Source organism: Tupaia chinensis, unplaced genomic scaffold (assembly GCF_000334495.1).
Source record: "Tupaia chinensis unplaced genomic scaffold, TupChi_1.0 Scaffold000187_1, whole genome shotgun sequence".
Classification (NCBI taxonomy): Eukaryota; Metazoa; Chordata; class Mammalia; order Scandentia; family Tupaiidae; genus Tupaia; species Tupaia belangeri.
Genome location: NW_006159662.1, coordinates 5,631,989 through 5,646,425, shown reverse-complemented (window position 1 = coordinate 5,646,425; position 14,437 = coordinate 5,631,989). Strand labels below are relative to the sequence as shown.

At 36.6% G+C, this 14,437-nt stretch overlaps 1 protein-coding gene across 1 annotated transcript in view; it reads left to right on the top strand.

Annotated features, from left to right (window-relative positions):
• Positions 1-14,437, top strand: part of TANC2 (tetratricopeptide repeat, ankyrin repeat and coiled-coil containing 2) — a 351,092-nt gene that overhangs the window by 90,796 nt on the left and 245,859 nt on the right. Inside the window, exon 3 of the mRNA XM_027771180.1 lies at positions 11,063-11,245. Within this exon, the coding sequence (XP_027626981.1) occupies positions 11,063-11,245 (183 nt within the window). The remainder of the gene's footprint in view (positions 1-11,062; positions 11,246-14,437) is intronic.

The window sequence follows — 14,437 nt, the reverse complement described above, 5'->3', positions numbered from 1 at the left end:
CTCGCTTTCTTTCTCTATGTCTCTCTCTGTCTGTCTGGCGAGCGCACGCGCCCTATAGCAAAAACCTCTCCAAAAAAAAAAAAAGAAGAATATATTTCATGCTTCCAGAAAGGGGGAACAAAAAACAGAAAAACTTGTCATATATAAAGTAATAGCAATCAGTTGACTTTGAGCTTCTCATTGGTAGCACTGGAAACTGAATGAAAAGCATCATTTTCAAAATTCTGAAGACAAATACTTTCAGTCTTAGAAATCCATATGCATCGGGGACCAGCACTTGGCATAATGGCTATGTTGCTGGACTCCTATGTAGCTGGCCACAGTTCAAGTCCTGAACCTGGTGGCTTAAACTCACGCTGGGCATGTGTGTGTGCATGTCCAAGACCCTGAGAGGAGAATGGAGGAGAAGGGATTGTGGCGTGGCCATCTTCCCTGGGGGGTGACTTCTCGCTTTCTGTCTCTCTGTCTCTCTCTCTCTTTCTGGCGAGCACACACGCCTTATAGCAAAGACCTCTCCAATACTACTAATAATAACAGTAATAATTCCATATGCATTGAAACTACTGACTAAATATAAGGGAAAAACTAAGATGTTTTAAGACATAAGTTCTGCCCACTTTATACCCTTTCTTTGAGATCTCTTGGAGGATGTGATCCATCAAAATGAGAAAGTCATTCAAATTAAAAAAAAGAAAAAATAGAAAAGTCCTATATACAGGAAATATCGTAGTTAATAAAGGAGAAAGGTCCTCCAGGATATCACTGAAAACACTGACACGGACTACCTACCAGCCCAGATTAGAGAAGTTTAGAAGTTCCAGAAGAGCCTCATTTAGGAAAATGAGATTGTTAGAAACCTGATGCAATTATTATCTTTAGAAAAACTTTAAACAACTGATGAAAGTCTGAGGGTTGAATTGGTGATAAATATATAAAATAATAAGCAAAATAAAGTTCTGAACTCCAGGAAAAGCAAATACTGTATAGAAAAGATGTTAGAATAAGTCCTCAGTCCATTAGAGTCACAGTTAAGTGCTATTCAAGCCAATCACCATTACAAAAATAGTTTTTATCAGTTTAATTCATTGTGTGGTTCTAATATTTTCATTATCTATTTCATTTGGACCATATAGTAAAGAAGCTATGTTTCTAAAACAAGCTAGTCTTGCCTGTGGTCGATGGATCTGACTTGTTAAGAATTTAATTATTTTTGCAACTATATTTATCTGGGATATTTAGTGTTTTTGTTTGTTTTGTTTTGTTTTGTTTTTATGGCTTTGTCTGGTTTTAGTCATAGGGTAATGTTGGCCTCAAAGAATAAGTTGAAAGTTGAGAGGCATTTGAGACCAGCAGTTAGAGTAATGGCTATGTCGCTGAACTCCCACGTGGTCGACTGCAGTTCGAGTCCCGGACCCGGTGGCTTAAACTCACACCAGGTCCATGTGCGTGAGTGCCCAAGGTCCCGAGAGGAGAATGGAGGAGAAGGGATTGCGGCGTGGCCATCACCCCTGGGGGATGATTTCTCACTTTTTGTCCCTCTGTCTCTGTCTTTCTGGCGAGCGCACGCGCTCTATAGCAAAAATCTCTCAAAAAAAAGTTGAGAGGTATTTCTTCAGTTTCCTAGAATATTAACTATAGAACTAAAATTATTTTATCCTTAAACATTTGATACATTTTCTCAGTAAGCCATTTAAGGTTGGCATTTTTCTTACTGGAAGATTTTTAAATGGAAATTGAATTAAAAAAATAAATATAGGAATATTGAAAGTATCTGTTTCATCTTGAGTAATGTTTTAGTAGCTATAGAATTTGTAGTGATTCACCAGTCTTATTCCTGATATTGGTAATTTGCCTATTCTTTCTCTTTGTCCTAATCATTCTGGACAGATTTATCAATTTTACAGATCTCAGCAAATTAATTTTCAGTTTTCTTTATTTTGTATATTGCTTTTTCGTTTTCTATTTCATTGATTTTTACTTTGTTTTTTTTTTATTGTTTACTTTGCATGCTTTGGGTTTAATTTTCTTCTTTTAGAGCTATTTCATGGGAGCTTTTTTTATTACACTTATCTTCTTATTTTGATAAATTATTGGTAAAAAGAGCACATTATAGCAATACTTTTTAAAACTATTTTTAAAGTAAAGTATCTTTGAATGGGAACTTTCTTTTATACTATAGGAGTTTAATGCTATAAATTTACCTCTATGTACCACTTTATGTTTTGTAGATCTTGATAAATAGTATTTTCATTTAGTTCAAAATACTCTTTTAATTTCTTCTTTGACCCATGTGTTATTTAGAAGTTATATTGATATCATTTCTAAACATTTGGAAGTTTTCCAGATGGCTTTTTCTCACTGATTTCTAAGTTAGTATCATTGTGGTCATGAAGTATACTTTCTATAACTTGAATTAGTTCAGCTTTATTGACATTTGTTTCATGTCCCAGGAAATGGTTCATCTTAATAAATGTTCTGTGTGCTCTTAAAAAAAAATGTGTGTTATATATTATATACATATATGTGTGTACGTGCATGTATACACACACACACACACACAGAACCATCCACCCCAAACAGAATTCATATTTATACACACACACACACACACACACACACACACACACACATATGTATAAATCCTATTTGAGGAGCATGGTTCTATAAATATCAGTCTAATCAAGTTAACTGATAGTATTGTCTAGGTCTTCTGTATACTTGCTGATCTCTATCTGCTTCTTCTGTCAGTTGTCAGATTATCAATTTTACTTCTGAATTTATATTAAGCTACACCAGAAGTCTCAAAACTGTGTTGTTGGTAGCATGTCTTTTGAACCTTTCCATCCCAGATATTTAAAGTACAAATTTGTTGGTAGTTGGATAATATTTAGAAGAATGATAAAATCTCTCTGAAATGTCTTATTTTTAGTCCTATTTCCTGAGATTAAACTTCTTGTTTATTATTCTTTTATTATAACACTCTATTTTCATAATATTAAACTTGAAATTGATCCTCTGGTCAATCATTTAGTATCTTGGGATATTAGAGATGTGTCAGAATGTGTTTATATATTTTAGTTATACTTCATATTTTTGTTTTATTATTCTTTTTAATTGCCAGGGGTCATGCACCTTCCAGAAAGAAACAGAGAGCTAGAGAGGAGGGAAAAGGCAACCCCCTAATGGGGTGTGTCATGCCACAGTTCCCTCTCCTTCATTTCTTTGTCCTGTCAAAATTTGGGGCATGCATGCACACATGCCTGATATGTTTCTTAAGCTGCCAGGGCTAGAATTTGTACTGAAATTGGCCATGTGGAATCCAGCTTCTTAACTATTAGGCTACAAGGTCAGTCTAATACTTTGTATATTTTAAAACTTACTAATTTCATTTATTTATTTATTTTTTTTTGGAGAGATTTTCACTGTAGGGCGCGTGCGCTCGCCAGACAGACAGAGAGAGACATAGAGACAGAAAGCGAGAAATCACCCCCCAGGGGGGATGGTCACGCCGCAATCCCTTCTCCTCCATTCTCCTCTCGGGATCTTGGGCACGCACACACACGCGCCCGGCGTGAGTTTTAAGCCACCGGGTCCGGGACACGAACCGCGGTCGACTACGTGGGAGTCCAGCGACATAGCCATTACGCTAACTGCTGGTTCCCAATAATTTCATTTATTTAAAAAAAATTATTGAGGTGAGGCAGCAGGCAGCATGGTGGTTAAGGTTCTGGATTCCCACCTAGCCAACTATGTTCAAGTCCCAAATGTAACACCTTAAACATCATATTGGGCACGTGTGCACATTTGCCCAAAGTCCTGAGAGAAGAATGCAAGAAAAAGAATTGCAGCATGGCTAGCCCCTTGGGGGGTGATTTCTCACTTTTCCTCTCTCTCTCCCTGTGAGCATACATGCCCTATGGCAAAACCTCTCAAAAAATATTACTTTCTGTCAAATAACATAGACATTTAAGAAGGATATGTCAGGACTGTATCCTTTTCCACTCCTCTAAAAGTATTATCTGCATTCTATTTGTATCCTCCATGTTTTTCTCTGAGCTTATATTGGTATGTGGAAAAGATGCTTATACATGTATAAATTGCATATATACATATTGGGTTGTCAGAAAAATCATGGCACATTTTTACATAGAAAAACAAAGAAAAAAATGTCATGACGTTTTCGACAACCCAATATAAATCTAAAATGCCATTTCATTCTTTCCGTTCTCTCTGTTAACAGTATTGTGTTGCATTGCCATCTCTCGGGAATATCCTTAAGGTCTAATTCCTTAAAATCTTTATAATGGTTCATTGCTTAATTCATTTCACCATTTCCTCGTCTATGAATGTTCAGATTTGCAAAGTGATTCATAATAATTTATTTAGAATCTTCTTAAGCTTTTGCAGTATGCAGCCCCAAGCATATTTTGTGTCAGAACATATTAAATATCCTACTTGGCATTACGATAATTGGCTTAATTAACACTAAAAGTCTTGTTTAATCCACTCCTTGCTTATTTATATTTATTAAAGAAACATAAGCATGACAATAACAGGTTATAAAATGTTTGTTGAACATCTAGGGAGATTTTCATATAAAATATTCTTATCTGAATTTCTCTGGTAAGAGATAAAGGTCATAAAAAAACCTCTTTGAAAAACTTTTAAAACCTTAATGACAGGACATAAACAGTTGTGTAACAAAGGATAAGGAAGGAACTTGTTAGTAAAGCCTGGGGTAAAATTATTGCAGCGTAAACACTTGTTTTGTTTGAGAAGCAGGTTGAATTTAATATTTTATTCCTAGTCAAAGATTGAAGAGCTGATGCCCACAAGGGGGCAGACTAAGACAACTTGAAAACCTTCACACTATAAATGTGGAAATGGTTGCTAAGTGATATAACATTTATTTTAAATTCATAGTTGATTTATTAAGAAGGAAAGGGAAATCACCAGGATCCAGAAATGAGCATAGAGGTAGCCGGCTGATCATCCTGTGAATGGGCCTGTACACTGGCGCTGTCGCACCTGCTCCCCAGTGTGTGTGTGTGGACTATTTGCAGGGTGAGCACTCCTCTGCAGCTGTAGTCAGATTAGCGTTGATGAGTGGAAGTTCATATTGCTGAACTGTGTAGAAACTCCATTCCTTTGTCGATGAGCTCAGTGAGTAAGGATAGAGTACTTAAGAGCTGGGCTGAATTGCCAAACAGGTCATCTTATCTACAGGGTGCAGCAACTCCTCTGTAGTTTGTTCTTCGGCTGGCATTCACATGGGCATAAATCCCTTCATACATCGTGTCCTTTCAAAGAGATGTCTCTATTTCTCATCCCCAGTTGTTTCTCATCAATTTTCTAAATGTTCTTTTTATGTCCCTGAGTGTCCAGTCAAACCTTAAAACGCTGTCCACAACTCAGTATAAATAGTCATCTGTCCTCACAGAGAAAACGAACCAGGTGCTTTGCTCAGATTCATGCCACTGGGAGAGTCTCCTTTTACTGCTGTCCTTGAAGACTGCCCTGGGGTGGGACTGTAGTACCATTGTCATCTGCACGTCATACAGAATCATCATTAAACAAGGCCTGATCTTCTCTCTCCTCCCCCTCAGTCAGATGATCATGGAGAATTCTTCATAAGATTATACATCTAAATTGAGAGAAAAGAGGCAATGTAGTAGAAGTAGGAATGAGGGCTATCTGGCCGCCTGCTATTTATGATTTGCTCAAGCCTTCTCTCAAGTATACTGCTTCCATTTGATGAGGAAGTTCTGCTGTGCACATCCACCTATATTGCTTGGCTGGCCCAACAGTACTTTGTGTAGGCTGCCTTGGTCACATAGTAACATAGTGGCAAATGGTCAAGCATTCATTCTACATTCATGGTAAACTAAAAGCTATTTTTCAAAAATGGATAATGCAGTAGACCCTTCCTAATGGCCTGCTATCCTTATTTTCACTTTCCATGGTTTTAGTTACCTGTGGCCACCTGTGGTCCCTAAATGCTAAATGAAAAAAAAACTTTTTTTTTTTTTTGAGAGGTTTTTGCTATAGGGCATGTGCGCTCACCAGAAAGACAGAGAGAGACAGAGAGACAGAAAATGAGATATCACCCCCCTAGGGGGGATAGCTATGCCACAATTCCTTCTCTTCTGTTCTCCTCTTGGGATCTTGGACATGCACATACACGCACCAGGCGTGAGTTTAAACCACTGGGTCCGGGACTCAACCCGCAGTCAACTGCATGGGAGTCCAACAACATAGCCATTACACCAGCTGCTGGTCCCTTTCTTTTTTTTTTTTTTTTTTGCTAAATGAAAAATTTTCAGAAATAAATAATTCATAAGTTTTATATTGTAAACAGTTCTGATTAGTATGATGAAATCTCTTACCCTCACATCTGGGATGTGAACACTCATATCCCAAGTCTGTACAGGATGGAGAAATGGAGAAGGGGTTGCAATATGACTACTTGCACTGGGGCGAGGGGGTGGGGAGTGCTTTCTCCCTCCCTCTCTCTTGAATATGTATGTGTTTCCACTGACAATTAAAAAAAGACCTCCCACACCTCTGTGTTTCACCATCAGAAGAACATGCCCCAATGTATTTACTTGCCCCTTCATTGACTGGTCCTAGAGTAGTTCTGAACTTGACTATAAATCTGGCATCTAACACAGCCCTATCTAGCCCAACCTAGATCAGCTGACCTATAGTCACTCTGCAAACTTAATGAGCATAAATAAATGGTGTATACCACTGAGATTTTGAAATGGCTAGTTACTGAAGAAAAACATTTTTTTTTCTTCTTTTTTTTTTAAAGAGGTTTTTTTGCTATAGGGCGAGTGCGCTCGCCAGACAGACAGACAGAGACAGAGAGACAGAAAGTGAGAAATCACCCTCCAGGAGGGATGGCCACGCTGTAATCCCTTCTCCTCCATTCTTCTCTCAGGATCTTGGGCATGCACATACACGCACCCAGCGTGAGTTTTAAGCCACCGGGTCTGGGACGCGAACCGCGGTCGACTACGTGGGAGTCCAGCGACATAGCCATTATGCTAACTGCTGGTCCCAAGAAAAACAATTTTATGGAATGATGTACACCAGCAGAGTAAAATATGTCATTGACAATTCAGCGTAGTTCCCCCTCTTAAAAAAAAAAAAAAAATCTAATGTGCACAGCATAAGGTAATGTTAAATGCTGAGGGTGGTGAATTTGTTTATATTCTTGCTTTTATCATTTGCACTGTTTACATGCTTTAAAAAAATCTGTACCTCGGGAACCAGCAGTTAGCGTAATGGCTATGTCGCTGGACTCCCACGTAGTCGACCGCGGTTCGCGTCCCAGACCCGGTGGCTTAAAACTCACGCCGGGCGCGTGTGCGTGCGTGCCCAAGATCCCGAGAGGAGAATGGAGGAGATTTTCACCTACAGTGAAAATCTCTCCAAAAAAAAAAAAAATCTGTACCTATATAGATGTACAATGATTTTATGTAAACCAGAAATTACAAGAAAAAAGTAAAAAAATGAAAGTTAATATACAAATTCCGTGAGTTCTTATCACTTTCTTTAAAACATATTTTTAAGCTTTTTTTCTGTAGTTGCAATGAGTTCAAGCACAATTTTTAGGACAAAGAAGATAGAAGAAAATGTTTTTAAGCAGAAAAGTAAATTAGGGCAACCAAACTGGACTAATTGCAGTATTATTCCTTAAGGACTATTATTAGATTCTAAAATTATCAGCTTATTTTTAACACTGGAACATTTTGAGTGAAAAGAGGTGCTTCACTAATTCAAATTTATTCTTATAGATATATAGCTTTCCAAAAATCTGATGTTTTTTATTTATTTATTTTTGAGAGAGAAATTTTTGCTATAGGGCGTGTGCACTCACTGAAAAGACAGAAACAGTGAGAGAAAAAGCAAAAAATCACTTCCCAGGGTAAGGCCACACTGCAGTACCTTCTTTTCCATTCTCCTCCTGGGATTTTGGGCACACAGCCATACAAGCCCTGTGTGAGTTTCAAGTCACTGGGTCTGGGACTTGAACTGTAGTTGGCTGTGTGGGAATCCAGTGTCTTAACCGCTATCGTCCACTGGCCCCCTCAAATCTATTTGTAATGAATACATTGCTTTAAAAACAAATCTAATGGTTTTTTTTGTTTGTTTGTTTTAATAAAAGGATTCTTCAGTTACAGAGTTACGCAAATGGTATGCTTTTATTTGTTTGTTTGTTTGTTTTTAATCTTTTTAAAGAAGTTTTTGCCTTAGGGAGCATGTTCTTGATGGAAATAGGGACAGACATAGTGAGAGGGAAAGTAAGAAATCACCCCCAGAGGAGAGGCCATGCCACAGTCCCTTCTCCTCTATTCTCCTCCTGGGACCTTGGCATGCACGCACATGTACTCAACATGATATTTGAAGTCACTGTGTCCGGTACTCGAACTGCAGTTAGCAATATAGGAATCCAGCAATGTAACTGCTACACTATCCACTGGCCCCTTTTCAATAACTTTATTATTTTTTTTTAATTTGCCAGAGGGCATGTGTGCTTGCTGGAGAAAGACACAGAGAGAGAAAGGAAGAAAGCACTCCACATAGGTGATAGTCATGTTGCAATCCCTTCTCCTCTGTGTCTCCTCCTTTTAAGATTTTAGGCATGCATACACATACATGCCCTGTGTGTTTCTTAAGCCACCAGGTTTGGGACTCAAACTGCCCAGTTGACCATGTGGCATCCGGCTGCCCCAGTCACCACATCACAGGCCAGCCTAGCGTACCTCTTTGTAAACCTGTAAAATACAATAATTCCATAAGTCAACCTTAAATCTATTTATGATATCCCAAAGGTTAGAAATCTATTATGAGAAAAAGAGACTCGGAAAGCAGATTGAGGAGAATACTATATATCTCACTAGAGTTCCAGACAGAGGGAAGAACAAGTAACATAGTAATTGAAAAGTCCCAGAAGATAATGAGAAGAAAAAAGTTAAAACATATTCTGGGGAAATTTCTGAAATTCAAGAATGAAAAATAAATCCTAGATTTTTTCCAACTGAAGTTTGGGTGAAAGATAATAGTGGCCTAGACTAAAGTAGTGGTAGGAGAAATGGAGAGAACATTGCAGATTTGAAAGAACATTTTGGACTGATAATCTGAAGAACTGTTAATGCAGTTGTTACTAAGTGGTAGGAAGAGAAGAAATTAACCATGATTTCTAGGTTTATGGTTGAATAAATTGAATAGGTGGTAATTATATACATTTTTTATTGAGGTAAAATTTATATGCCATAAACCTGTTTTCATTACTTTTGGGTGTATACACAGGAGTGGAATGGCTAGGCCATATGGTAATTTTGTGTTTAACTTTTTGAGAAACCACCAAACTATTTCACACAGCTGCTGATTGATTTTATAGTCCCATCAGCAGTGTATGAGAATTATTTCTCCACACACTTACCAACAGTTATCAGTGTTGAGCATGTTTTTATATGCTTACTGGCCATCTGCACTTCTCTAGAGAGAAGTTCTTGTCCATTTTTAAATTGAGTTATTTATATTTTTGTTGTTACACTGGAGGAGTTCTTTATGTATTCTGATGTTAGATTCTTATCACATATATTGTTTGCAAATATTTTCTTCTGTTCTGGGAGTTACCGTTTTACTTTCTTGATAGGATCCTTTGATTCCCAAAAAAGTTTTACATTTTGGTGAAATCCAGATTATCTATTTCTTCTTTCATTGCTCATGCTTACGGTATCATATCTAAAAAGCTATTTCCATTCTTTTGACTCTTCATACAACATTCTAAAGATTTCTTTTGATACATCTTTCAGTTTACTAATTCTCTCTTCATCTGTGTTGAATCTGCCTTTAAATCCATCTATTAAGCTTTTATTTATAATACCAGTTCTCTGCTAAAATTTTATACTTATTTTCTTAAACATACTAAGTAGACTGCTTTAAATTATTTACCTTATTGTTTCATACTCTGTATTCTGTGAGACTGTTTCTAATTTATATGGCTCTCTGATTTAGTTTGTTCATGTTATCTTTGTTATTGTTAATTAAAGGCTAGATATTACATGTGATAAATTGTATAAATAATTTCAGACCTATGATGTTATTTCCCTCAGGAAAGATTTATATTTGTTTTGGCATTAATTTAATTTTGCAGGAGTTATCTGGAGCTGAGCATTAGTCTCTGTGAGGGCCAATCTAGTTTTAGTTCATACCTTCTTATAGAGTGTAGCCCTTTGGGCTTTCAGTGAAAGCATTGAAGCTTTACCAATTCCCTTTTCATTCCTTGGTGTGTCCTAGATTCCAATATTTGTCTTCCCAGCTCTGTAAAACTGTCAATAACCTACTAGGCCCCTAGAAGCCACTAAGTAGAAAGTCCCAAATGCAAAGCTTCCTTGTAGCTCATCATGTTGTAAACTCTCCAGTGCCTTCAGAAATATGTGTATGTGCGCATGTGCACACATATGTATTTCTAGGTTTTCTTAGGGAAAAGTTGGTCTGAAGTAGATAATTTGCCATTACTAGAAGTGAAAGTCAACATTACTTAATTATTCTTTAGAAATTAGAGCATATTCAAAGATCATATAATAATGTCAATCTTACTCATTTTTATTACTTTCTTAGAGTAGGGAAATGAGAAATAAGAGTTACCATGATCCTATTAGCACATGATGGATTGTCCAGAAGGTGAATATCTTCTTTCAGTTTTTCCTATATGGAAAAACAATTGGAGACCATTGTTCTAATTCTAACATTTATTGCCTTGTACTGTAATTGTTTCCTTATATGACTGCATCTTTCATGATACAATGAGTCCCTTGCTTACAAGGAGGAATCATCTTTTATTTCTTGGTACTAGACCCATAGTTGAGTACATAGTCATAATAAATGTAAAAATGAATGCATGTATGGAAAATACTTTATTTGGCTTTTTTCAGTGAAAATCAATGTCAGTTTATGCTCGTCTGAATCGTCCCAAAAGATTTATTTTAACAGAGAAAACATAATCTTTTCTCATGAGCTCTTTTGCTTCATCCTCTTTGTTTAACAGGTGGCATCTCCACAGAAAGCGACTGTGCTTTTGAGCCAGACTACGCCGTTCCACCACTTCCAGTGAGTGAAGGTATGCAGCACATTCGGATTATGGAGGGCATGTCTCGCTCTCTTCCATCCTCCCCCTTACTCACACATCAGTCTATCAGTGTTCGGCTCCAACCTGTGAAGAAGTTAACTGGTAAGGACTTTACCTAAATTTAGTATGTTTAACAGGAAACCTAACAATGTGCCACTTTAGGTCGTATCAGATGTGTTTGTGTGCATCTTTAGGATTTTCTTCATTGGCCTTCTTAATGTCACAGACTCTTGAAAAGTGGAGCTCCTACTGCTTTTAATTTAGAGAATTAGAACAGTACTCATTTTGACAGATTGATGTATTTATTTTCTAAATGACCCATCTGTTGTGGACATATTTTTCTAGGTTTTCAGGAAGTTTCTCGTTTTGCCAGTATACACTGTTGTTCTGAATTCATTTATCAGCTTGTTCATGTCAGATTAACAGATGGAGACGTTGTAATTTTAGGATAATAAGAGCTTGATAGTTCAGCAAAGGTATATCAGTCAATGTTTGTTTGCAATCATGTATATTTCATATCTATTTTTTAAAGTTGATTTAGATATTTTTTCTCCATTGGACATTACTACAACTTCTTAGGATATTTACTGTAATTCATAAGATATGGATTGCGTTGACTTTAACAAGATCTCACAATATGTATTGCCTATTCAGGATGGGTTGTTAGGTGTGAAACTGTTTTTATTACAAGAACCTTTGTTCTTTTGAATTTTTCAGGGATGAAATTTTAATATGTTGTTGAAGTTTGTGTGAAAATATGTAAGCCTGGGTCACTCTGTTAGATTTCTTCTAACAGTATCACTATATATCTGATATACTGATTAATCTGATTTAAAAATATACATACCTCACTCTATTCAGTACCAAAGTTTATTCAGTAGTTCATTGGTATTTATGGGTTATGAATTCATGGGGGTAAGATATTAAGTCATTTTCAAATGATATGTTGGATTTTTTTGTTTATTTAGTTTTGCTATAGGGCTCATACGCTCATTAAAGAAAGAGACAGAGAGAGAGTGAAAAATCACTCCTACAGGGGATTTCCATGCTGCAGTTCCTTTTCTTCTAGTCTCCTCTTGGGATTTTGGACATGCACACATATACCTGGGATATTTTTAAAGTCATCGGGTCCAGGACTTGAACCATACAGTGGGATCCAGCTGCTTTAACCTCTGGGCCACCTGCTGGCCCTATGTCAACTATTTTCTATGTGCCTATCATTTGAGATAAACAGTTGAGAGATTTTATATCATGATAATTCAAAAGGAAATCAAAAGGGCCAGTCAGTGTTGTGGTCGTTAAGGCAGCTGATTCCCACATGGCCAACTGTGGTAGCTTGAAAAATATGCTGGGTGTATGTGCACATGTGTCCAAAATCCTGACAGGAGAATGGACGAGAAGAGATTGCAGCATGGGTATCCCCCTGGGAGGTAGGTGCTTGCTCACTCACTCACTCTCCCTCACACTCTCTTTCTCAAGTACACTTGGGCTATAACAAATTTTTAAGAAGAAAGAAAAAAGAAAGGGGAAGAATGGAATTTTTATACTCTTCTGTCTACATGGGTGGAACGTTTTCACTTTTTATAATTTTTATCAAAGATATAGTATTTCAGGCCAGCCCCATGGCTTGGTGGTTGGGGGAGTGGAATCCCACATGGTCAACCTCACAGTTTGAGTTTTCCCACCCAACAACTTGAGAAACACACCAGGTATGTGTGTGTGCATGCCCAGAATCCTGGAAGAGAGAAATCGAGGAGAGGGGGCATGACATGACCATTCCCCATGAGGGATGCTTTATGCATCTGTCTCTCTTTGTCTCTGTTGGTGAACAGATGCTCCCTCTGGTAAATTTAAAACAGAACAGTGTTTCTTATTCAGCAGTTCCACAAAGCATAAGCTATTGCTCTTTATATTATTTATTGTATTTTATTACATTTTCAAATATCTAAGTCAAAGTCTCCTTTGACTCTTCAGTCATTAGAAAAATTAATGAAATACCCTAATTACATAATAGCCTACAGTACTGGTTTCCTTTTATCTCTTATATGATTAAATTTGTATAAGATTTCATTGCTTAGATATCCTCCTCTTTTATGTAGTTAAAGGTATTTGTTGAATATGAAAAATACAAAACCATCAAATCTGAAAACTGTCATATGATGTGCTTTATTTTATAACACACACACTGGAAAAAATAGGAAGAAAAATTTTCTTTTAGATGTCAGCTGGATTTCCTGAAGTTTTGAAGAGGTCATTTACCCATCCCAGTTTGAACTTCAACTTAAATAGACAAACTTTACTAAAAGATACACATTTTATAACAAAGCCCATAGTGTGTTTAATATCAAAGAGGTGATGTAGTCAAACAACTATAAAGAGTATAGTTGGTTGATAGCATGTGTGAACTATTGAGTTTTAATATTACATTGAAGTATTTGTACCTACTCAAACAGTTTTAGTTTCTGAAGACTTTTAAATAGCCAAGGAATGTAAAGATTGGGAATGCATAGAATTTCTGAATGAATGAAATCTGTTTCCTAAAAAAAGAGTGCATGAAAAGTTTCTGTGACTGACTTTTTGGCAAGTGAAGCAGATGGTAAAAATTTTCTGGTTTAACCTGGAATGAAATTACTTTGAGACATAAAATAAAAATCTTACCAATAGGTTATTCATCAGTTTTCCTTCTTTTATTAATTATATTTGTTAAAAGTAAGTAAAAGAAAGTTGAATGGAGAAAGATTAGCTGAATATAAAGTAATATCCTCCAGAGATTTGTTTTTAATTAGTATTAGTTATGTTGTCAACAGCTACACTTAATAATTTATTCATTTCCATGTATTCAAACTTCCAAGTACTTTCTATTTTTTGGACTCATACTACCAATAAAATGGAAAAAGTAGGGCCAAACCAATCCTTTTCTATTTCCCTGCGACTTTCTAGTATTTACTCTCCTGTCTCTGATACAGTAAAGGTAGTTTGCTCATTACTTCTCAGTACTTTTTACTTATTTAATAACTCTTCATTTGGGCTTACTGTTTCAGACTCTGCTCTGAATATGATAGAATGGCAAAAACACATTAAGGCCCCTACTGTTTAGGTTTTTATATTCCATTTGGGAGGGAGACACACAGCCAATAAATGAATAAGTTTAGATAGTGACAAGAACTATGAAGGTAATAAAATAAGGAATGGGACAGAGACTAGAGAATGGGAATGAGACTAGAATGGAAGTAAGATTTCGCTATAGATTGATCAAAGAAAGACAGAGGAGGAGGATTTTGAGCTGAGGTCTGA